The sequence below is a fragment of the Syngnathus acus genome, chromosome 8, assembly GCF_901709675.1.
Source record: "Syngnathus acus chromosome 8, fSynAcu1.2, whole genome shotgun sequence".
Lineage (NCBI taxonomy): Eukaryota > Metazoa > Chordata > Actinopteri > Syngnathiformes > Syngnathidae > Syngnathus > Syngnathus acus.
Genome location: NC_051093.1, coordinates 4,111,230 through 4,133,012, shown reverse-complemented (window position 1 = coordinate 4,133,012; position 21,783 = coordinate 4,111,230). Strand labels below are relative to the sequence as shown.

Genomic DNA, 21,783 nt, shown 5'->3' with positions numbered 1-21,783 from the left:
TCAATAGACGTCATAATCATTTGTTTAATTTAGCAACTGAACACGTTTATTATTTTGGTTTTAATTCATCAATAATAGAAAATGAACTATAATACTATAAAGGTTTCATTTTAAACATTATAAAAGTAGCTTGATTAATCAATCATTATTTATTGAACCAAGCACTTTTAAAAAGCAGCTTAGTTTCAATAATGTAACACAATTGTGAAATTGTTAGTGTACTTGGTGTTCTCCCAATAATTTAGTAGGATTTGGCACAGTATGAAAACATGACGGAATTAGTGAGGGGGTGTTAAATATTTGGGGGATTATTCAAAAGATTAGTTTTCATTTTAATTTTGTACAGCTTAAAAAATGTGAAGTTGATTTTCTCTCAAGTAAGTTTTTAGAATTGGTTATGTACTGAAAAAAACTGCTTAAAAAAAACTGTTTATGATCAACTGACCTTTGAGGAAATGCATGACGGGAAGTTGTGTGTGTGCCGCGTGATAAAAGTGGACTTCACATCCACTGGGCTCATTTACTCAAATATGTACATTGTGAGTCATAATAAAGAAGAAAATACCACATAACCAAATAACTTTAGTCAAAGACAAAAAACTACATTCAAATACATTCAGCTCACCAAAAGTCATTTCTATGACTTTTCTAAATGTTATCATTGATTACTATTTACGAAAAGGGATTTAATGTTGAATATCTGTCTTCGGGGGAACTTCGAGCTTTCTAGTTGCGCAACAGCGATGAGTCAGATTCATTTCCGCGAACTGCAAATTGACGGACAACGCGCCCAGGTCATTGCTCGTCGGGCGAGAAAACGAGTTTGCTCATGGCGCTGATGTACCGGAGACCGTCGGGCTGTGTCACCTTCAGCTCGGTCAGAGGAGGCACCGTCCCACTGGTGAAGTACCTGAAGGCCGGGCTGGGCGACTGCATGGCATTCAAAAATACCTGGTGGGAAAGAAAAATGGCCTGAGTCACTGTTGTGAGTATCAACAGACATTCACAGCTCATGAGTCATTTTGATTGCTTGACACTGGCAGGTTCAACAACGACCCTCGTAAATTGTCCATTCTTCAAAACAACCTTTCACCTTTACAATGTCCTCTGTGTCCTGGGCTGCGTTCTGGAAGACATGACTGCAATGCTGCAGGTATCTCTCGTAGAGGTCCAGCGTGTGCGCGTCCACCTGCTGCAGGGACGGATCGCCAAGCTCCGCCTTCTTCAGGTTTACCAGGAAGTCGGTGTTGACAGGTCCGCACTCGATCAGGCTAACACTGAAGCGCAGATGTTAATTACTCAACATTCCGGAGATGACGTAACAATGCAGCGTGTTGCAGACACTGACTAGATGTTGAAATGTTGCAGGAGAACGGCCAAGCTCTCGCACGCCCCTTCGATGGCGAACTTACTGGCGCAGTAGACCTCGTTAAATGGAAGGCCTGTGGAACAAGTTTGATTCAGAACGACCAATGCGGGAAATTCAGATCGGTCCTCACCGTGAAGGCCTCCAACGCTGCCAGTGACCATGATACGACCGCCGCGCTGAGCCTTCATCCCGGGCAGAAAGGCCTTGATGGTCAGGATGGTGCCCAGAAGGTTGACTTCCAGAATTTGCTTCATGGAGTCCAAAGAGTGAGCCTCCAGGGGACCCATCAAACCCACACCGGCATTACAGACTGAAAAAAAAAAAAAAAAAAACCAATTAGGTGAGTTTACATTTGATTCCTCAATTTTGAGCTTCCACGCGAGGACGCACCAAGAATGTCCACTCGCTTCTCGGCCACCTTGTCCCTGGCGTCCAGGATGGACTGGCGGTCTGTGACGTCCATCTGAAGAATGTCCAGCGTGTCCTTGTGCAGGCCTTTGACGCTCTCCAGAAGACGCTCCTTCTTGGCCAGGTTCCTCATGGTGGCGTACACTTGGACACAATTTAGAGACCTCAATCAACTTAACATGCATGTTTCGTGGATTGTTACAGAAAAAACACGAGAGCACGAAAAGCCAGATTCCGAGATTTGAAACCTTTAACCTTTATGCTCCGTAAAAGAAAATAGAAAACGATCATCACCTTTGAATGTTTGTTCCGGGTCCGAAGCCAAACGAACTGCCAAGCTGAGGCCGATGCCGGACGAGCAGCCAGTGATCAAAACCACCTTCTTGTCCATGTTGCCAAGTTATGAGAGACAACTGAAGGTTGTCTTTGCCCGGCTCTCGTCTCCCAAGGCCACTTTATCCCCAAACATCTTCCCATTATCTGCACCTGCAGCCCTCCCTTTTTTTTTTTTTCCCACGTCCTTTTTGTTTTCCATGAGAAGCGCATTGGAAAAGGGCTTAAGCGTAAATAGCTGTAATGGTGTCTACGACCAGAAGAGGGCAGCAGAGCGTCATGAAACACGCCGCCTTAAAAGGACACTTCCTCTTGGGAGCTTCATCGAACAAAAGAATGGTCGAGTTGAGGGGGCCAAGGTCGTGTCTGGGACTTCAGATGATACAATTGTTATTTATGTTTTTGTTTTTGATAAACCATTGAAAAATTTCCAGCTTATCCAAGGCAAAATTTATTGGAGCATTTTATTGCTCCCATTAATCCTGCACAGGTTCAAGAGTAGAGAATACACACTCTCACAATCAAACCTAGTGGGAACTATTTTGAATTCTTGAAAGTAAACAATGATGACTTGTCGTAGCTCATCTGCCTTACAGTTCTGGATTCGAATCTTACTTTAAATCTTCCCCTCGTGGCTTTTCATTCTGAGCGATGAAGGGTGAATTAAAGCAGAAAAGTTTGTTTGTTCCACAAAAAAATGTGGCTGGTGACCAGTCAATGATGTACTGATTGCATTTGAATAAATATCTAATGTCAGCGTCACCTTGAAGTTGTTTTTTGAGGCACTTTAGAAATGTTTTTAGTGCCCGCTGTTACATAACAGAGAATAACACTTTTGAAAAATATAATTCTTGGGGCAATACAGAAGAAAAGGACCTCAAATGTGGCTGTTATGTAAGAAAGTTATTATAGGTGATGTTCACAGTCCTACGGTGCATTATATTCCACAACAAAAAATGCTTTGCTTGTACAAACACACCAGAGGTGCGGTAATTGTTTTACGTCTTAAATAAGGAACGCATGTCTCACATGTTTCCCTGACAGGAGGCGTTAACCAGTTTAAAAAAAAACCAACAGTTGGCATGTCTTTTATATTTGTTATGAAGACTTAATTGGTCAAGCAATTAAAAAGATACGACGTAACAAACGATAATTGACTTGTTTACCTGATGATTTGTTTTTAGGCCTCGATTCCAAACTCGGCATTGTTAAATCTGAAGATGCTTTTATTTTCTTCACCTTCGTGCGACATGATGTAATCACACTTTTTTTACCACCTTATTTATCTGAAAACAAAACAAAAAACAAAAAAAAACAGAGAAAAATTAATTTGGTGAAAAAATACAATACCTGCATTCACTTTTTAACTCATGCAGCAAAAGCCATGAAATATTTAACCTGGAGTTGAGTTTCTCACTACATTTAGTCAATTAAGTCCCGACGGCCAAGTGGAGGTCTGGAAATACTCTATAAACACCTCCTGGTGAAACGTTAAACCTCTCAGCTCCAGGGAATGTCATTCAGGAATATTTTTTTTACGCTATGAAAAGGTGTTGAGTTTGTTAGGAATGTAAAGAATCGGGTTGGGGCTAAAACAGAAGCTTTCAGAGAATTGAGAGTGAATAACGAGCAGTGACATCTCGCCTCTGGATAGCCTCGGGGCCAACACAATGTGAGGTTTGTAGAACTGCTGAGACGAGACGGGATGTTCCATGTCAGAGTGATATGGATGAGTCAAATGGATGAAGATGTGTTGAGTCTACATGTCGTTATCTCCATGGTGGGAGGGAGCAAATATGTTTGTTTTGAGACGTGTACTGTACTTTCTAGAATATCTTGAGTACAAGACATAACTAATGATGCGGCCAAAAAACATGTCCGCCGCACAAAATTACACTCACAGTGACACGTCGGACTGAATACCCCGAAGGTCATTTGGACCAATCAAAAGCCGGAAGACCACCCTCACTTTTTATATACGACAAAATTTATGGACTGTATAATTTATGTTGTATGTCGGTTTGACCCCAGAACAACAAATCAGCTTTTCCCCATTTGTATTAATTGTAAGGGGGCGGAGTCTATGACCTTGTCTCGACTCCTCTTTAGAATCTGTTGGGTTTGTGTTTTTTTTGTTCTTCGTTCGTATGAGCCACCAGAGTTCCCTTCCGCTCCTGAGACCGATTTCCAAAACAAACTGTCTTTGCGTTTAAGGCTGCTCCTACACGAGATGTTGATGGTAAAAATAGAAAATATCCGCAGAACTGCAAAAGGCATTAACAGATTTGCTCCCGTGAGCATCCTTGACATATCCCCGAAATGTTCTTCCACACACAACAATGGGGCACGTTTCAGGAAGAACACTGACCGTGGAGACAAGGTTCAGCGGCAGGAGCGCTTTGGGCTTTGTTGCTTCCTGCTAAAATCATCACCGGGTGAAACAGGAGAAGACTTGTGGAAAGTATGAATGGACCTGAAAGTTGACGGTCAGCATTTTTTTTTTTTTTTTGGGCTTCAAATCCAGACAATCGGATTTCCTGAAACTGTTTCATTCCCTAAATGTTGATTCTTCCCCAAGGTCTTGAGTTGAGTTCACAAATGCGTTTACATTAGTTTGTCTCCTTCAACGCGTCTCGATAGCGCCTTTACATTCTTGACATTGAATCACGACTACTCCACCCGTCTCTCGGCCGTTGCCGGGATACCGTCTGTTTGCAGACACAATACGGTCCAGAAAACAAGTTCACAATTGGCGGCATTTATCGTTCACACATGTTCCCACATCTATTTCTGGATATGTAAAAATCTCATTGGCACACAACAAAACGGTCTTAGCAGGTTAGAATCGCTACAATGTCTAAAGAAAGATAAAATGATTGCATGTCTTGAAGAGGTGACTGGATTCAGTTGAATATTTTTACTCTTCTACTGCTCAGAGTCACTCCGGGGTCTGTCTAAATGCATCTCTTTTCATTGTACAGTGCTGTTAGAGTGGTCAAGTGGTTAGTCTGGTCAAGTAAAGTTCATTTATATATGGAGGCCTTAATCACAAAAAAGACTCAAGCCCACAAGTTAAAAAAAACATTGACCACTATCTTGGTAAGAAAGTCAAAGTGTCAGTAAAACAGGTCAAAATCCAATCTGGTTTTCAACGATGGCATCTATTTTGGCATTCACACGTAATCTTTGGTTATGCAAGCCTTTCACAAAATTCCATATAAATAACTTTGCATTTTATTAGCCAACGGGGAGGGGAAGACTTTCGACAATACTGTGAACGGAATCCACTTCCTTCATGCCGTGCCTGCATATTCATTCCTGAGCTTTCAATTCACACGAGTGGAGAACACAATCCACTTAGCGGGTTTTATTCTTCTACGACACCACGGAAGCATTGATGGTATTCCGATAAAGTCTTTTGTCAGCCGCTCTGGGCCGCGAGCCCGGAGAGTCCCGCGCTCTCACGGTCGGCAGCTAACCCCAGCCGTTACCTCAACTAAATAGTTTGTCTCGCACGCCGCCCCAACAGAAATGTTACCCGTCTTCATTGCTGGCATAGTCTCGGTGGTTGTCGTTTTTTGTTTCGGATGACTCGGCAATGTTGTTGTTGGGGCCATGATAGGAATGCACTGAAATAGGCCAACTAACACTCGTATTTTGTTTTAATCTTATCAGAAGAAATCTTAAAAATGTGTGTGATAAACTAATTTAAACTAAGGTTTTTTTTCTGAATTATGTATGAATAATCAGTTTTTGTATAGTGTATAATTCGCAACTTAATTGTTAACTGCAACTCTGCATTTGCTTTTAGTTGGGCTTAATTTCACATTTTAAGGTTAATGTGGAGGCAGGAGGTGGAATCAAATGCAAGGGAAGCAGGATTAAGTTCCATAGTTTTAAATTTCATGGCAAAATATAAATCCTAAATTTATAATGTGCCCAAAATTGACATTGATACAAGATGTAAACAACAACAACAAAAACAGTTTGCATAAGAAGACGAATGCGACTTGTACCAATAACCAAAAAGAACGCAAAACCTAAATAGCCCAAAACTGACGAGACAATGAGACAGAACTGATTGGTAGACACAAGCGACGCGGCTGACAAGAACAGTTGGAAACAAAACGCAAACGAGCAAGACACATCGGGAAACAAGACGTAACATGAAAAACAATTCAAACGTCCGCAAAGACAGAACATGACGGCTGGTGAGCGTGCACAGAACACTAATAAACACGTTTATTTTTAGCCGCTAGCAAATAAGTTCCAGGCTGACATCTTGTTCCCATTAGTAAAATAAACAAATGTATGTAAATTGTCATTTATGTCCACTGCTGTCGCTTTGCTCTTAAATAACGTCAACAAGTAGTTGCGGGGCTCCGCGGATCGCACAGTAGTTGAAGTTGCTCGATTATGTAAGTTTAGTCATTTACACAACGTACCCCGGCGAGATGCATTGACAACATTCCTAAGAAGCATCTGGCGCTTATCATCTCTTCACATCGTTTCCTCATAAAAAACTTGACATGGCTTCGCATTCGTGCTTATCACGCAAGACTCTCGATTGTGTCACGTCAGCGCCTGGCTTTTTCATTTCTATCTTATTGCTTGCCACATGGATAACACGTTATGCCACCTTTGTCCTCGTTTAGGGCCAAACATCCAGAGTTGGTATCTTGGTGGCCGAGCTGACTGGTTCTAGTAGGTCCGAGGAGGTCGCGGTGACTTTTCTCAAACGTCCTTTTGGGAGACGGCAAAAAAATAAATAAAAATCCCTCTGGGGATTATAAATATAAGGACCAAAGGTCGGAAAAAAACCTCAGGGAAATGCTTTCTGGGACAACCTGTCAATTAATCATGCCTGCTGAGAATTACATAAGGGTTTCTCAGCCTATAATTTAGGTTTACGTGGCAGATGCCATTACGAGTTGCGTATCGGTACATGATAAATGGCGACGGGTGATTTACGATGGGTTCAGCGAATGTGAAAGCCATTCCAAAGAGTGGCGTGCCTGGCAAATTTTTCATAGCGGAGGATGTCATCGGTCGGATGGTAGCCAGTTATGTCAGGCCATGGAGACTTTTTATTTGAGTTACTGCCATTCTAGTTACTGGAAGGGTTTGTGATAAAATGTTCAAAGGTGTACAGCAGTGGTGTCAAACTCATTTTTTTCATGGGCCGCATTGTAGTCATAGTTTCTTTTGGAGGGCCATTATGATTGTCAACCCAAATAAATGTATGAGCACCTCATGTCATATACAGTAAAAAAAAGCGACAAAGCAAACTGACAAATAACTCGTTTTCAAATCAGACGAGTAAAAACTGGTCAAATATTTAAAAAAAAGATATGATTAAAAGTGAAGACAATTTGCAATTCGAGTAATGACACGAATTTGATGCACAATTTGTCTTCGCGGGCCACATAAAATGATGTGGCGGGCCGTATCTGGCCCCCGGGCCTTGAGTTTGACACATGTGGTGTACAGTATGTAAAATAAAAAGACATTCTCGTTGATTGGGTTTTAGGTGCTATGCTAGCACTAGCGCTGGATGTCTTAAATTGGAGAACGGAATGGCCGCATTGTCCAAATACTTTTGTCCGTATAGTCTTTTGCTTTCTCTCACTCTTGCCTCAAGTTTAGCAACAAAGTGGCAGCGGATTCCATGCGGCCCGGTCCTTTTGCGTCAGCGGGGAATATTCCTTGAGATCCATCATAGTGGTGCCACATTCTTGGCACGGTCGGGCTTCGCCGTCGTGACACTCACGAGACGCTCACGAGACTTAACAGTCCGACAGCTGTGTCCACGGACGCTCTCGTTTCCTGTGAGAACAACGCTCGCTCTGCGGAGGCTTGACCCCGAGAGGCGACGGCGATCCGGACAAAAGAATCTTTTGTCTGCAGGACTTGGAAACTTTGGAAGCATGTCATGCAAAATTTGAGTTCAGCGAGTTCAAACGTAGTCCGGGAAGTCGATGTCATATGCAAATACACGAACAACTGTTCAAGCTAACCGCTATTGCCGTTGCGGTAAAAAAAAAGAGGATTTGCACCACTGACTGACCTATGACCTTCCTCCCCCCCTTGGCTTGACGTCGGGGCACAAAGGGCCAAAGAGTGGCGTTGCAAGCTGTCCCCTTGCATTTCCTGATTGTCATCATGCATAATGCACGACAGCGCCGCTAATTTGTCTTGCTGATGCATCCACATCGCAGATGGATCTGCCTGCTGATTCCACTAATCATTCCCAGTTGATGTTGACTCTTCAATCATCTTAGTCCTGTTATTATTTCTCCTCGCCAATACTTTTCATCTTAATGATTTTATGAGCTGGCAGCACGCTCGTCCGGTGGTTAGCGTGTCTACAAACGTTGGATGACTGCTTAGTACGTCTGCCTTACAGTTTTGAAGTTCTGGTGTGAGAACTTGATTCTGTTTTCTCCGTCGAGCCCGGTTTCCTCTTTCATGCCAAAATCTTGCGTGACGACTCATCAAACAAACACAAGCCACGCTTCAGCGGGTAATCAGCCGGCTCAAGATGACCTCTGACCCCCTGCCATGTGACATATGGACACACGCACCTGCCGTTGCCCCCCCCACCCCCCTACAGAAACCAGTGAGCTGCACAGGCCGACAGCTGGAGGACGCATGATGGATGCGGTCGCCCGCAGCCGAATTGTTTCATCTCTCCAAGGTACAACTTGTGTACATTCTGTGCATTTGTTCTAGCGACACCTTTAGCCAGAGCGTTGTTTTTTCCTTCAGATGAGCTCACGTGGAATGCCTCGATCCCGTACAAATTCTCCACGGAGTGCTGACACGTGACGATGGGTAGCAGGGCTTCCATTTTCCAAAGGGATCCAATAGCCAGTTTTCCAGATTGGTCGTGACACCTCACGTCATCACGAGGCTCATTTTGCAGCCGCTTCTGGTCGAGATTTAGTAGGAGTTTGTCGAAAACATTAGCTGCTATTACGTTCCGACGTATTTGCAAGTAGATCGTTAAAATTAGCATTTGGAAGACTTCATTAGCAGCATTTGGACCCTGGGCTTTAACTTGAAGTGAACCGGACCACACAAGGTTGGTGTGTCCTTAAAACAAGTGTCGCCTCTATTGCAAGCACGTTGGAAAAAGAAGGTGTCACTTTGGAAAGCAAAACCAGGCGCTGGTTTTGGCTTCCAAAACATTTAATACTCATTTGGATTTAAAGGTATTAAAGTGTGAGGTTTCACTGCATCAACCGCTTTTTTTTTTTTTTGCCAGTGGCTTATTTCTTCCATTTCCTTGGGCTACTGTGAGGGGAAATTGTGCGTCAGACATGTTCTGTAGAATTCCAAACGATACTAAAATGAGACGTTTGCGCAGCCTAGTTTAGGGGCTTGACAGGAGAATGAAACAGTGTTTGATAGCCATTTCATCCCACGTCTTGAGTTGATGTTTCTTTCTGTCCTTCAGGCCCAAACACTCCCACCACAACCAGCTCAATAAATGTTTTCCATTTCTCTCCTGAGTCAGACATTCCAAATGGATCCGTTTCCCCGCTTCCTGCTGCTTTCTTTCTAGCTTTCTTCTCCTCCGCCATTGTGATTTCTTCTGATTTCATGTGATGTCCTCGGTCTGCTCTGTCTCTTGATGGATTCCAAAGTTTATTGTTCGTTATTTTTGCAAGTCCATTTCTCAACTATAAAATATGATATATATTCCCAACTAAAATAAAGTTATTAAGCCACTCTTCCTCCAGCTCTGACTCCAACTAGGGTGAAAAAAATCATTTTACCTGCTGCTGGTTTTACCACTTATTTCTTTGTCACGACATGCAAAAGTGAGTTCACGAGAAGCTTGTCATGCATTCCTGCGGTGAGGTTACGGCAAAACATCTCTGTACCTGCAAAGTCGCCCGCTCGCTCGTTCAACAATCACGCCCTTCCGGTAACGGCAAAAAGCTCGATATGGACACGCCAGTTCTGATGCTAAAGCCACGCCTCCATTTTCTATCGCGCTAATTAAGGTCACTGGTGTCATCTTGTATAGGTTGCCATGAATTATTAAATAAATCATTAATAGTCATATTCACAGGTCTCTTACGGCTCCCGTGTGCAAGTACATCAATATCCGCTCTTAGCTAGTACACTAAAACTCTGTCTAAACATTCCACAGGCAAACGTCACTTTTTAATAAGGCAACGCTGACTTGAAATCTCTTTTGAAGCCCACACATTACGCTCCTGTTAAGATCACAAAATAGCTTATCACACATCTTGTTTTTATCCCCTAGGTGTTTTTTCTCCCCGCTTTGGGGGTCGAGGAATTTAACTTTTTAATACCAGCAGTGCACATCAAATGACTTTTAGAGTTTGAGAACACGGCTGATCTTTCCCATGCGGGCCACCAACGAGTTGTTGTTGTTGCGTGGCAAAGGGGCGGGAAAAGTGGAAATTGGGAGTGCTTCAGATGTGGGTGGCGTGTTTAAGCAACTTAAATCAACCCGGGCAGGGGACCGTTAGATTTTATGAGGTGTAAGCCCGCGTTAAATCATCTCGCTAAATAGCGACTTACAAATTACAAGTCGCAAAACGACCGACATAATAGCTAACTGTCGGGAATCAGCGTTTTCAACACAGCAAACTTGCAAAAAGACAAATCCATAATTTGTGCAACAAATTTCAACAATCCAGACTAATATAAAATAAATGAGCAGGATTGTATAAAATGTAAAATAACACATCTATTTTTGTAAGTAGTATTTGTATGTAAATGACACAAGTGCCTCGTAAGGACTGAGTGGATTTCGATCAGATTACAACGACTTTGAATCTTATCACTTGCAATCGCTTTCTCGCACTCTCGACTGTTCCACGGTTTTGTCATGGTGAATTCCTGTTAAATGGGTCAAATTTTCCTAACAAAAAGGACGGGAGAAAAGGCCGGGGAGAAAGTAAATACACTCAGACGAGGTTGTTTGACTTTCCTCTACATTAGCTCTTGTAAAGTACCTCACAAGGATACGTCACTCACTTATTTGCCATCTTCGGGCCTTCCTCATTGGTCCCACATCACCTGTGTTGCTTAGAACTGGGCCACAGAAACTGAAAAAGGAGAAAACCAGATTGTGTGTTTACATAGGCAAAAGGCCAAAAGGCAGAATCCCGAGGGGGGACAAATATTGAACATTTACGTGTCACGGACGCTTTTTGGCAACCGATATGTCTCAAGTGTAGCTCAACGCTTCGATGGCCTGCTTCCAATGACATGCCAAAAGGTGTGAAGAGTTGTAGAACAAGAAAGGTATTTTTAATCAAGTGAATAAAGCCACAATTTGCACATAGTGGCTGTTAACTAATTCTTTGAAAAACACACGCCTATCCTAGGTCTAAAAAAAAGCTACTCGATGCACCGCAGATCATTTACCTGCTGCTGAATCCCCATTGTGTACGATTCAATCATGTCCACATGTTGAATTCTTGAGCAGGACGGGGCCCAAACAAAACCCAGGTCTGTTTTGCTCTCGCACGTCAGAAAGGTCACGACATAACTTCTCACATTTATGCGAGTTAAATTGCGAGCTGGCAGGATAATTCTCTGGTATGTGTTTTGGTTTGCTTTCCTGTGCCCGGATCATAGCCGCTAGTCGGCCAATGAGTCTCCTCTGCACTTTGACCCCTGGCTTGTTGGAAAGATGGTGGAAGGGTCAAGGCTCTGTAGAGGTACCGTTTAGGTTACGCAATGCGTTAATGACTCAGGGGGAACTCGTGGAATGTCCGCCGTCAATGGCAGTCTTTGACATCACTGCCTGTTGGCGGCAACACAATTAGCTTTGCTAGGCTAAAAACGGACAATCGTGTCTTGTGTGCGTAGCATGTGACGTACCACTAGAAAATGTGCAACGCCGTGAGCCATGACACCAGCACACACAGTTTGGTTAGCTCTATGCTAACTGGACATAATAATCATCATTGACCTGCGAGCGCAATTAGCCATTGGCAGGATGTAATCAATTACCAATACTTTGCTACTGTACTTAAGTAGAATCTTCAGGAACCCGAACTTTACTCGAATATGTATTTTTCTGTCAACTATTTACTTTTACTCCCTATATTTTCAAAATGGCCTCTTTCGTTTGACCTGATCTATGACCCCAACCACTTTGGCCATCCTGTGTTAAATATTCACAATGATTGGATTTCATAGAAAACCTCATTTAAGCGTACTTAACTTCATCGTTTTTGATGTCGTTTGTTGTTCAAAACAAATGCTGCCCTTGCCTTGACACGCCCCGGACCGCTTAGACTGCAGCTATTTGTCGGTGAACTGTTAGTTGTCGTTTACAGCCAGTCTGTCGGGATCGTCATCACTTTCCACGTTGACTCATCCCAGGCAACGCCTCGGGATGCTCAGCATTCCTCTGGTCGGCACTCTCCCAGTCGAGTCTCACCTGCACAGCTGCAACACAGCCAAGCCCGGTTGGCAAAAAAAAGACAATGATGAAGGCACCCAGCGTACTTGGCAAAAGCACATATGGCTTGTGAAGACACTGTGCTTAGTGGCAAGGGCTAACCAAAGAAAGTCTTTATGAAAGACAACGCTTCGACCTCGATTCAAATGTTAACTGGCACTATTGGAAATGGGTAAAAGGAAATATTCTCATTTACCAGACATATTACCAGTATTATTATGTGCTGTAAGCCTAATAATGTGTTTTTTTTAAATGTGTTTATTCTGTTATCATATAGTTGTACAATACAGAATACATCCACCAGTCAGACTGATGGCTAAAGCTTCTTCTTATTTTTTTTACGCTTACCAGCATGAGATACTAAATTACTAAAATACTACACAGCTTTATTCAATAATATAGATTAAAAATACATTTTTAAATTACAGCCAAGTTTATCTCTGCTCTGCTAGTTTCAACCAGTAAGTACAGTCAGTTCTGTGCTGAAATGTAGTCGTCTGGAAATTTTGGAATGTGGTTTTTACCTGCAAACTCGTGTGACCTGAACGTTTCACAGGGCAGCGAGCGCTCAACATGGCCGCGCCCCTTTTCTATTATTGCCCGCAATCCGATTGGCCCAAAACCGGTGACGTCACAGACATGGGCGGGCCTGCAGTAGCAGCTTATTAACCGGAACGAGGAGAGGCAGTCGGAGCAATTTGAACAGCAGTCAGTCACATTCCTTGCAACTTGGATTATTCTTGCACGCCTCTGTCCGATGCTGACATATTTTATTACCATGTTCAGCTCTACCTGATCCCCCTACAGCACTTTTGTTTTGTCCCGAGACAGTTGATTTAAACTTTGCTTAATGATGCTCAGCGCTGCGAAGATTGACAACAAGAGCGGCATGATTGCAGAAGTCCACACCAGGATAAGATTGGATCCTTTCTCGGACAATTACGAGCTGGCTGCCAAAGAACTAGGCCGGTAAGTGCTGTCTTTGGCTGATTAGTTTGTTTGTATCCACTGAGCCGTAAAAAAAAAAAGTCTCGAATGAAACGCGTCACACGGCGCTTTGGAAGCTCAAGTGATTGCGTTAATCATATTAGTTCGTTGGCGTCAGGCACGTGTGAGTGAGACGCGTGCGGGGTTTGTAATTTTGAAAGTTCAGATGTGCGAGTACAAACATTTTCGAATCTATTTTTTGCAACATGACTGTGTTGAAGTTTGTTCATTCATTCTCTGGCTTAGAGGCGGACGAGTCCCCCCAAAAGTGAGGGGCACTTACAAGACGAGCAGTCACTCGCATACCTAAGGACAATTTGGAATGTGGGAAGAAAATTTGAATACCTGCCTGGAGAAACTCCACACATGAAGGAAACCCTGAGCTGAAAATTGAACTCCGAACCTCAAGTCGTAATTTGATACGTACTAATTTTACAGAACGATTCTGCTTCTGCTTAGCGCCTGCTGACTCACACCATGAGGTGTTTGAATATTTCTGTCTCTCGAGCACACGGGCAAATAAGGTGAGCAAGGGTGACATTAGAAAGTCTAATCACACCTTTTTAAATAGTATCTGAGCTCATCCCTGCACCAAAAGTCTAAATAAAGAAATAAAAGGATGTCTGAGCTGGGATAGGGGAGCATGTAAATTTCTTGCAGGACCCCCCCCCCCCCCTTCACAGATGTCAAACCCTCACCCCCGATGTATTTTCTCCCTGCGACATCAGTTTGAAATTGGCCCTTGTAAGTGTGTACTGTATGTGTGTGTGATTTTAGATTTATAGGTAACACACTTACGAGGGGGATGTTGAGCTTGTTTGCAGCCGGATATTAAATGTTACTCCATCAGCTCCTTTTATTATCGATGACATCACCGCTGGGGCCTCTATTGCATGCACGGTTCCCTGTCTTTTGTCATGGTGCAAAATTCCGCAGGAAGTTAGTTCATTACTCAAGAGTCCGAATGATAATAGATTTACATTTACAAATATGACATCATAACTACTCTAATAATGCAAGGACGCAAAATGCTGTGACGTGCATAAAAATGTGCTTTGGTCTAACAGCCCCTTTTGGATGACAGCCATGTTTGGTGACCTTTGACTCCTGTTTGAAAAGACCCCCGCTCGCCGCCCTCTGTGGCCATTGAGCGCGTCTTTTCATCACACATGTAGTTCATGTCCCCCCTTCTCCATGGGGGCTAATTAACTTGAGAAAAAGCTCTGACGGGGGTTTTGCCTTTTTACATTCTTTGCACAATGACCCAGAAGCTCCGGACCACAAACGGTGAGGCCAGATTTGGTGTAGGGAAAAACGAGCAGCACCGCGCTGACTGGACCCTTTCAGGTACATTGTGGTCACTTTCAAAACATGCTAGCTGGAGCTAAACGTTGAGCCAATGAAACTCACCGCTGGTCAGGTGGGTGGTCCGCGGTACCAACTGGCGACGTTTTTGTACGACTGTCACGGCTTCTGTGTGGAGGCGTCAGTCCATTTGTCCATGTTGCTGTCAGCTGTGTTGAAAAAGAAAGAGGAGGAAGGGGAGGGGGGGGTCATTATGTGCTGGGGTGGACATCTCGACCTTTGACTAATGAACATTGTGAACGCCCAGAACATTTAGGCAACATCTCGTTTACTATCTGCAAGGTTCTCCGCTATTCCATAACTTTTGATGTTATACTGGCAATCTTCAATATTTGCTTGCCGCCTGGTCAAACCTTCCAAGCAGGGGAAAAAAAAAAAAATTCTGAGTGTCGAATGGCATTTCCTGCGCACACATTTGAGCTCAATAGCAACATCTGTGCTGTCCAATGAAACCACTTGGCCGTTCTTTGTCAGTGTGTGTGTGGCCCCATTGTGGCATGTTAGCACTATTCCAGGCATCTTGTCCTTTTCTGAGAGTAATGATTGTTTTTTTGATTTGTCTGTCTCCAGGGGAAAATTTGCGGTGGTGAAGAAGTGCACGGAGAAGGCAACGGGCAAGCAGTACGCTGCCAAGTTCCTACGCAAGCGGCGGAAGGGTCAGGATTGCCGCGTGGACATCCTCAATGAGATCGCCGTGTTGGAGCTGGCCAAGTGCAACCCGTACGTGGTGGCCTTGCACGAGGTCTACGAGACGGCCACCGAGATCGTCCTGGTGTTGGAATGGTAAGAATGAAAAGCTCGCAGAATTAAAGTGGGTTCAAAAGGATTTGCTTAGAAATTCTAGCTTTGAAATATGGCGGTTATACAAACGAGCAACAAAATGTGGGTCGTCACTTAAGTGCGTGAGGGATTAGTTTGCGGAATACCTTTACACGCTCACAGGAAATTGAAACACGTTCGTAAACAACCGTGTGGTTGAAAACGCTAAGTAGTCTCGTTGCGGCTTTGTCGCTATGTTAGGCCGAGCGTTCTCACGAAATGCAAATGCGGGAAGTAGCACCGCAGGTTAGCTCCACAGCAGCATTTGCACTCATTTTTTTTTTTTTCCATTTCCCGTGAAGCGGCACAAAGCAAAGCTGCTAAAAGTAGCGCGCCGGCCGCCAAAGACACTCGCACACACGCTGTCACACATTTTTGACATAGCCGCAACCACATCCGCAGTCTTGTCTGTGAAGTAGACGCGAGTTTCGCAGCGCTTCACGTGCAGCTGCAGTCAGTAGTTTACCACAACCCCCACCAAAAAAAAAAAAAAAAAAAAAAATGACTAGCCTGGGTAGTCTGTATGAAAAGTCAGGTTTGAATCTTCGGAACTATCGTGAGGACTTTTAGTTTACCCTGGCTAGGATGTGATTTGAAAGTTATCTTTTAATTTCCTGTTTTCATTTATTTACATTTTGAAAAACACCCCCCCCCCCCCCCCCTCTGTCCTCCCCCCATTTGCTTTTCCAATCTTGCATTGTCTACACTGGGCCGAAGCTCCGATGACCTCACTGGTCTTTTTTTAAAATCTGGCAGCAACCCGGAGGTCCTAAAACTTACTGGACCGGACAGCCCCCCCACCCTCGTGTTTAATAGCCACTTACTCGGAGATTTAAGGCTGATCCGACCTCATCCATTCCCCCATGTGGTCGATCGCGGGCTTTAATCTGGCTGCTCGCCGTACGGGGGGGGGGGGGGGGGGAACATCTCAAATCGTGAGAGCGTTTGCTCTCTGGAAAGATCCAAAAATCTTCTTGATGAACACAGACGTTTACTGTCTTAACTGTTTTATAAAATGTGAAACTGAGGCGGAAAAACATATTTCTCTTATAGCGCTTTCAGAAATTTAACCGTAAACGCAGAGCCAAGCTCGAGGGATCACAACAAAGCGGATCAGATCCCCCCCCCCCAAATCCAGCAAAACATCAGCGCTGTTTGCACAGCTGAAACCGGTCGTGGACGCAGCGTCGGGGAGGCCGACGTCGTTGCGTAACCCCCTCACGACGATTCCTCCGAAAGATAAAAAGCACGTGTAACCGTTTAAATCCTCCACACATGCTTCCAGTTTTTCGGTGGGTTGACCTTGTTGTATCGGAGGATCTCGCTACCGAGATTTTCTCGAACTTTTATCACTTATGCTACACGGCAGTTTCTAATTCACATTTGACGCCTATCAAGCGATACAAATGCAGATATCCAAAAGCGCATCAGATATTTCGCTCCATTTGGAGAAAGCCTGATTGCATTTTGAAGATATAGAACACAATGTTTTGCAGCTATGGTAACTTGACCCATATAACAGTCAAGCCACCCCGGGTATCGCTCCTTATCTAAACATGCCAACTCACTCTGTCATGATTAGCTCGTGAGAAATGAAGTGGCTACCATTAGCTCAGATATGGACCTGTTATCAAGCCAAAGTACACAGAGACGTGGCGTTATGTAACGATGAAAATCAAACTTGATTGGCATTTATATATTTATATTATATACATAATACCTCTCGTCTTCTCCCGACTCAGTTTTTCCCTCCCTGTTCTTTTCCCAGCGCTGCCGGCGGCGAGATCTTTGACCAATGCGTCGCCGACAACGACGACGCCTTCACGGAGAAAGACGTCATCCGGCTGGCCCGGCAGATCCTGATGGGGGTGGCCTTCTTGCATCACAACAATGTGGTGCATCTGGACCTGAAGGTAAGATGCTCTATAAAGTCCATGCCCTGAACGTGGCGGCGGTATTTAGCTTATGTAACTCCGGCACGCAGCCTAGTTCTCATGGGGGGGGGTCTAATAACACTAGATGAAGGATATTACTTAAAGGCTTTCATTTTTTTTGATGGGTCGTTGTCCTTAAGTATCCGGTTCCTCCACCAGAAAACATGTCATCTTGATAAAAGTAATCCCTAATGGGTCCGCGATTGGGGTGTCAGGGGATTCGGTTCCCAAGCAAATCTGGAATTAGTCCAAGCCATTGTGCGCCGCAACAACTTAGTCATCGGATGCGAAGTCCGACCCCGCTCTCCCTGATTGGCTTAGCTCAGATCAGACGCTCGGCGAGATGCCGACTGACGACTTCCAAATCCTCCGGGGGGGGGGGGCTGCTTTTCATCTCAAACCAAGCGCCAAATCCCATCCGCTACCAAGTTTGGCGCTTACGTAACCTCAGTCCCTCCGATCCCCGCAGCCACAGAACATCTTGCTGACGAGCGCCAGGCCACTGGGTGACATCCGGATTGTGGACTTCGGCCTGTCCAGACGCGTGGACAGCATTAGCGAAGTCCGGGAGATTCTGGGTACTCCTGAGTATGTTGGTGAGTCTCGATACTTCCCTCCACAGTCACTTCACACATTTTTGGGGGGGGAAATCTATATGTGCATTCACATACGCTCAAAAATATTATTAGCCATTGGCTAATCAAGATCATTTGTGTTCTAGCACCAGAGATTCTCAGCTACGAACCCATCACCACTGCAACAGACATGTGGTGAGTGTACTCCGTAGCTCCTCCTCCATCAAGGCTAAAAACGCGTCACAAAGCTGACAGTCATCTGTCTTCTCACGCGATCAGGAGCATCGGGGTTCTGACCTACGTCATGCTGACCGGCGAGTCGCCCTTCTTGGGAGAAGACAAGCAAGAGACGTTTCTCAACATCTCTCAGGTCAGCGTGGAGTACTCGCACGACACCTTCCAGGACGTCTCGCCGCCGGCTGTCGACTTCATCAAGTCCCTGTTGGTGAAAAACCCCAGGTGAGGTTAGCATAGACACGAGTTGACGTTCAGGATGTAAGTCAAGCCGGAAATGCGTCTGAAATGAGCACATAAGGCAAAAATCGGTTTCCTCTTGCGCAACTTGTGACTTAATTTTATCGTATTTCTGTTACGAAAACTTCAAAACAGACGCATGAGTCATTTGGGTCCAGTCACTTGACTCGTCATCCCCCAGCAGAAGCGTTCTGATTTATTCAACATGAATCCAATAAAAACTGAAGAAAAAGAATAACAAGCAATCTATTCTCCGAGATTAAATGATGGGAACATTTTCCGAGTAAAAGCTTTTTTTTTTTTTTTTGTTCCATTTTGGTTATGTAAAAAAAAATCTTTACTCATCTGTGATGTTGTTGTGTTTCTAGGAAGAGAGCCACGGCGGAGGAATGTCTGAGCCACCCTTGGCTGAACCCCCACCCCCTCGTGCAACTCCACGCCACGCCGTCTTTGTCGTCCTTGGATGAACCCGACACTGGCGACAGCAGCCAGTCCGAGGAGTCGGAGCCCGAGAGCCCGGCGCCGTCCCCGGAACTGGGCCTGATGGGTTCGTACCTGGCGTGCCCGTGCCAGGGCGAGCTGAAGACGGGCTGCGGCTCGTTCTCCTTCACCGAGCCGCCCTTCGTCCCTCGGCCCGAAATACAGCAAGAGCTCATCTGCTGAAGGAGACGCGCTTTAGAGACGCTCGTTTGGACTCAGTCGGGGAAACAACGAGAATGAAGAAGACGGGTTCCTCGTTTTAAACAGAACTAGTTTCCCCACCCGAATTGGGTCGCAAGAAGTAACCCAAACTGGTTCCGGTCGTTCATCCATCTACAATGAGTTTTTGGTGAAGGAGGAGCGGGAAAATAATGTTTGGACATTTTAAAGTGAGCTTAGCGCAAAAGAGGTTTTTTTTTTTATGTTTATTTAAGTTACATTTGCCTCTACCGTCAGTCTGAGTCAGCATTCTCACTTTTTCAATACAATTTTGAGAGCACTTTTATTTTATTTTTTATTTTTATAAAAATCTCATTTAGTTAAAAAGGACTTTTCACGTAATCGTACAGCCCGAACCTACTGTACATATGGTAAAAGTGCCACGATGTATTCATATTGTTCTTTTGGGCGTTTGCACAAGTCTTCGCACCTTTTTGTTTTTTATTTTTATTTTTTTTTAACAATTTGTACTTCAAGAATGCAGCAAGATTTTGAAAATAACTGATGGAGGCTGAAACGGTAACCAAAGAAGAGTCGTACAATACACAACGCTCGGGAAGGGAGCAAGACGTTGTAATATTTCCACCAATAAACCGAAGTCTTTCTCGCCCGTCCGTCCGTGGATCAATTTGGTTGCTAACATGTTTGGCTTTTTCAATGTTATCTTTTTATTTGTTTTCCGTTGTTATTAATGATGCCTTTTGCTTGTGGATTTCAGCCAATTTTGCACTTGTCCTCATGGACTTTTTTTTTTTTGTTTAAAGTTGAATAAATGTTATTGTTATTGCAGAGAAATACATGTACATTTTGTATCAAACTCTTATGACTACGTGCATTTTTCCACCTTGAAAATAAATCATCAGAAATACTCCATAAAAAAGCCACAATACACTTGGGGTTGAACAGACTGGGTTTTGTAAACTATATTAAAAAAAAAATACCCCATTGATAGAACTAACAAACCAAAACTTTTGTAATCAAGTAAACTTTTCTAAATTATTTTTTCATTCTGAATCTGCCTCTATTTTTTCTCTAGCACATCAGCTTTGTGATATATATTTAGTAATATGCATTTATGAATTAAGACTGAACAGGTGACTTTTTTTAAGTCAGCTATAATGACAAAGCATGGCAAAAGCTGCATTACGCAAGTTTTTATAGGTCCAACTTAAAAGCAAAAAATACAAATTTCAAAAACCAGAAGTAAAGTAATTTTTTAGAAGCAGTGTCAAATGTTTAGGGATTCAAAGCCACCTTTAATTAAAATATAACCAGTGTAATTTTCTAGTTTAAGTCATCCCCATCTTGTTCCACTTTGGCCTCTTTTTCAACCACTTCAATTATACCGCAGTTCTTGCACCTTACATAATACGGACATTCCTTTCTGCTTAAATTCACAATAATGCTTTGGGGGGGTAAAAGAAAAAATACACCATCCTATGACCTGCAGATCATCTTCCATATATGAAGATGTACAGCTAATCAAATCCTGCTGGCTTCATCCCTGTGGAATGCATCAGGGTGATGCTCTGACCTCCTGGCTGTCTCCTGCTACATTCCGCCCGGTGACCTCCAGCTTTTCAGTGCAAACATGAGGCCACGTAAGCTCAAAGTGGAGCAAAACACGGAAATCTCATCAAAGAAAATACTGTAAATAAATACCACTATTGTCTCTTGGATTTCGAGCGGAATGAGGATGGGGGGCGGGGGGGGGGGGGGGGGGGGGGGGGGGGGTTCGTCTCTGAAAAGGAGAAACAGCAGATTGGCTCAACACTCGTAAACCGCCGGTAATGTGTTTCTCATGGCGAGGGCGGAAAGGGAGGCGGGCGAATGCCTTTGGTTAGTCCCAGTTATTTATTTTGTCCCTGGAAACCAACGAACAACAACAAAAGCCTTTGCAACAAAGGCCGACCGAGCGCGGCCTGTTTTCGGTCTGCGGCTGCCACTTCCTCCCTCGGCATTTTTGGCTTGTGGGGGGGGGAGGGATGACGAAAAAACAAGAACATAATAGGTGATATGTTCGGGTCAAGGAATGAAGTTGTGGGCCCTGATGCTAGTTGGGATGGGTGATCGGTACGGCAAGACACTCCAGCATCACACTGATAGCATCACTTGGCTCAGGACTGTCCTGTCCTACAAATGATTCTCGGATCAGAACTTTAAGGATGCTGGCAGTTTTGGCGCCAGGACACATCTGAGAGGGGGCATTAAGTCGATCACATAAAAATACTACCGTATTTTCCGCACTATAAGGCGCACCTAAAAAAACTCAAATTTTCTCAAAAGTTGACAGTGCGCCTTATAATCAGGTGCGCCTTATATATGGACCAATATTGAGCCACTACAGCAGGCTTGTCCAAAGTC

General features: G+C 44.0%; 2 protein-coding genes and 1 long non-coding RNA gene across 5 annotated transcripts; 2 read left to right on the top strand and 1 right to left on the bottom strand.

The window, feature by feature from the left end:
- Nucleotides 1-614: 614 nt before the first annotated feature.
- hsd17b1 (hydroxysteroid (17-beta) dehydrogenase 1) lies at nt 615-15,063 on the bottom strand. Of its 3 annotated transcripts, XM_037256305.1 has the most exons (7): nt 14,964-15,063; nt 11,129-11,199; nt 3,277-3,396; nt 1,760-1,921; nt 1,349-1,679; nt 1,094-1,277; nt 615-951 (listed from the first exon to the last, which is right to left on the bottom strand). In XM_037256305.1, exons 3-7 carry the CDS (start codon nt 3,314-3,316, stop codon nt 796-798), a joined length of 873 nt encoding a protein of 290 aa, XP_037112200.1. In that variant the 5' UTR covers nt 3,317-3,396; nt 11,129-11,199; nt 14,964-15,063; the 3' UTR covers nt 615-795. The 3 variants fall into 3 exon arrangements, with proteins under 3 accessions (XP_037112200.1, XP_037112201.1, XP_037112199.1); XM_037256306.1 differs by lacking the exons at nt 3,277-3,396; nt 11,129-11,199; nt 14,964-15,063 and adding an exon at nt 2,072-2,606 and having other exon boundaries at nt 1,349-1,442; nt 1,500-1,679; XM_037256304.1 differs by lacking the exons at nt 3,277-3,396; nt 11,129-11,199; nt 14,964-15,063 and adding an exon at nt 2,072-2,606.
- Nucleotides 863-2,054, top strand: LOC119125635. The gene is made up of 3 exons (XR_005098508.1): nt 863-954; nt 1,044-1,153; nt 1,369-2,054. It is a non-coding gene; the product is annotated as an uncharacterized LOC119125635 (long non-coding RNA).
- Nucleotides 13,245-20,242, top strand: stk17al (serine/threonine kinase 17a like). The gene is made up of 7 exons (XM_037256303.1): nt 13,245-13,535; nt 15,489-15,701; nt 17,506-17,650; nt 18,141-18,267; nt 18,393-18,441; nt 18,526-18,705; nt 19,089-20,242. Exons 1-7 carry the CDS (start codon nt 13,417-13,419, stop codon nt 19,381-19,383), a joined length of 1,128 nt encoding a protein of 375 aa, XP_037112198.1. The 5' UTR covers nt 13,245-13,416; the 3' UTR covers nt 19,384-20,242.
- Nucleotides 20,243-21,783: the final 1,541 nt, after the last annotated feature.

What these genes read in the sequence shown, in the direction of transcription:
- stk17al (XM_037256303.1), top strand. Translation starts at nt 13,417, where the DNA reads ATGATGCTCAGCGCTGCGAAGATTGACAACAAGAGCGGCATGATTGCA. An exon ending in GGGTACTCCTGAGTATGTTG is followed by an intron (nt 18,268 to 18,392) that starts GTGAGTCTCGAT and finishes TTTGTGTTCTAG; the next exon opens with CACCAGAGATTCTCAGCTAC. An exon ending in ACCACTGCAACAGACATGTG is followed by an intron (nt 18,442 to 18,525) that starts GTGAGTGTACTC and finishes TCACGCGATCAG; the next exon opens with GAGCATCGGGGTTCTGACCT.
- hsd17b1 (XM_037256304.1), bottom strand. Translation starts at nt 2,168, where the DNA reads ATGGACAAGAAGGTGGTTTTGATCACTGGCTGCTCGTCCGGCATCGGC. An exon ending in GAAGCGAGTGGACATTCTTG is followed by an intron (nt 1,680 to 1,759) that starts GTGCGTCCTCGC and finishes TTTTTTTTTCAG; the next exon opens with TCTGTAATGCCGGTGTGGGT. An exon ending in CTGCAACATTTCAACATCTA is followed by an intron (nt 1,278 to 1,348) that starts GTCAGTGTCTGC and finishes TCTGCGCTTCAG; the next exon opens with TGTTAGCCTGATCGAGTGCG.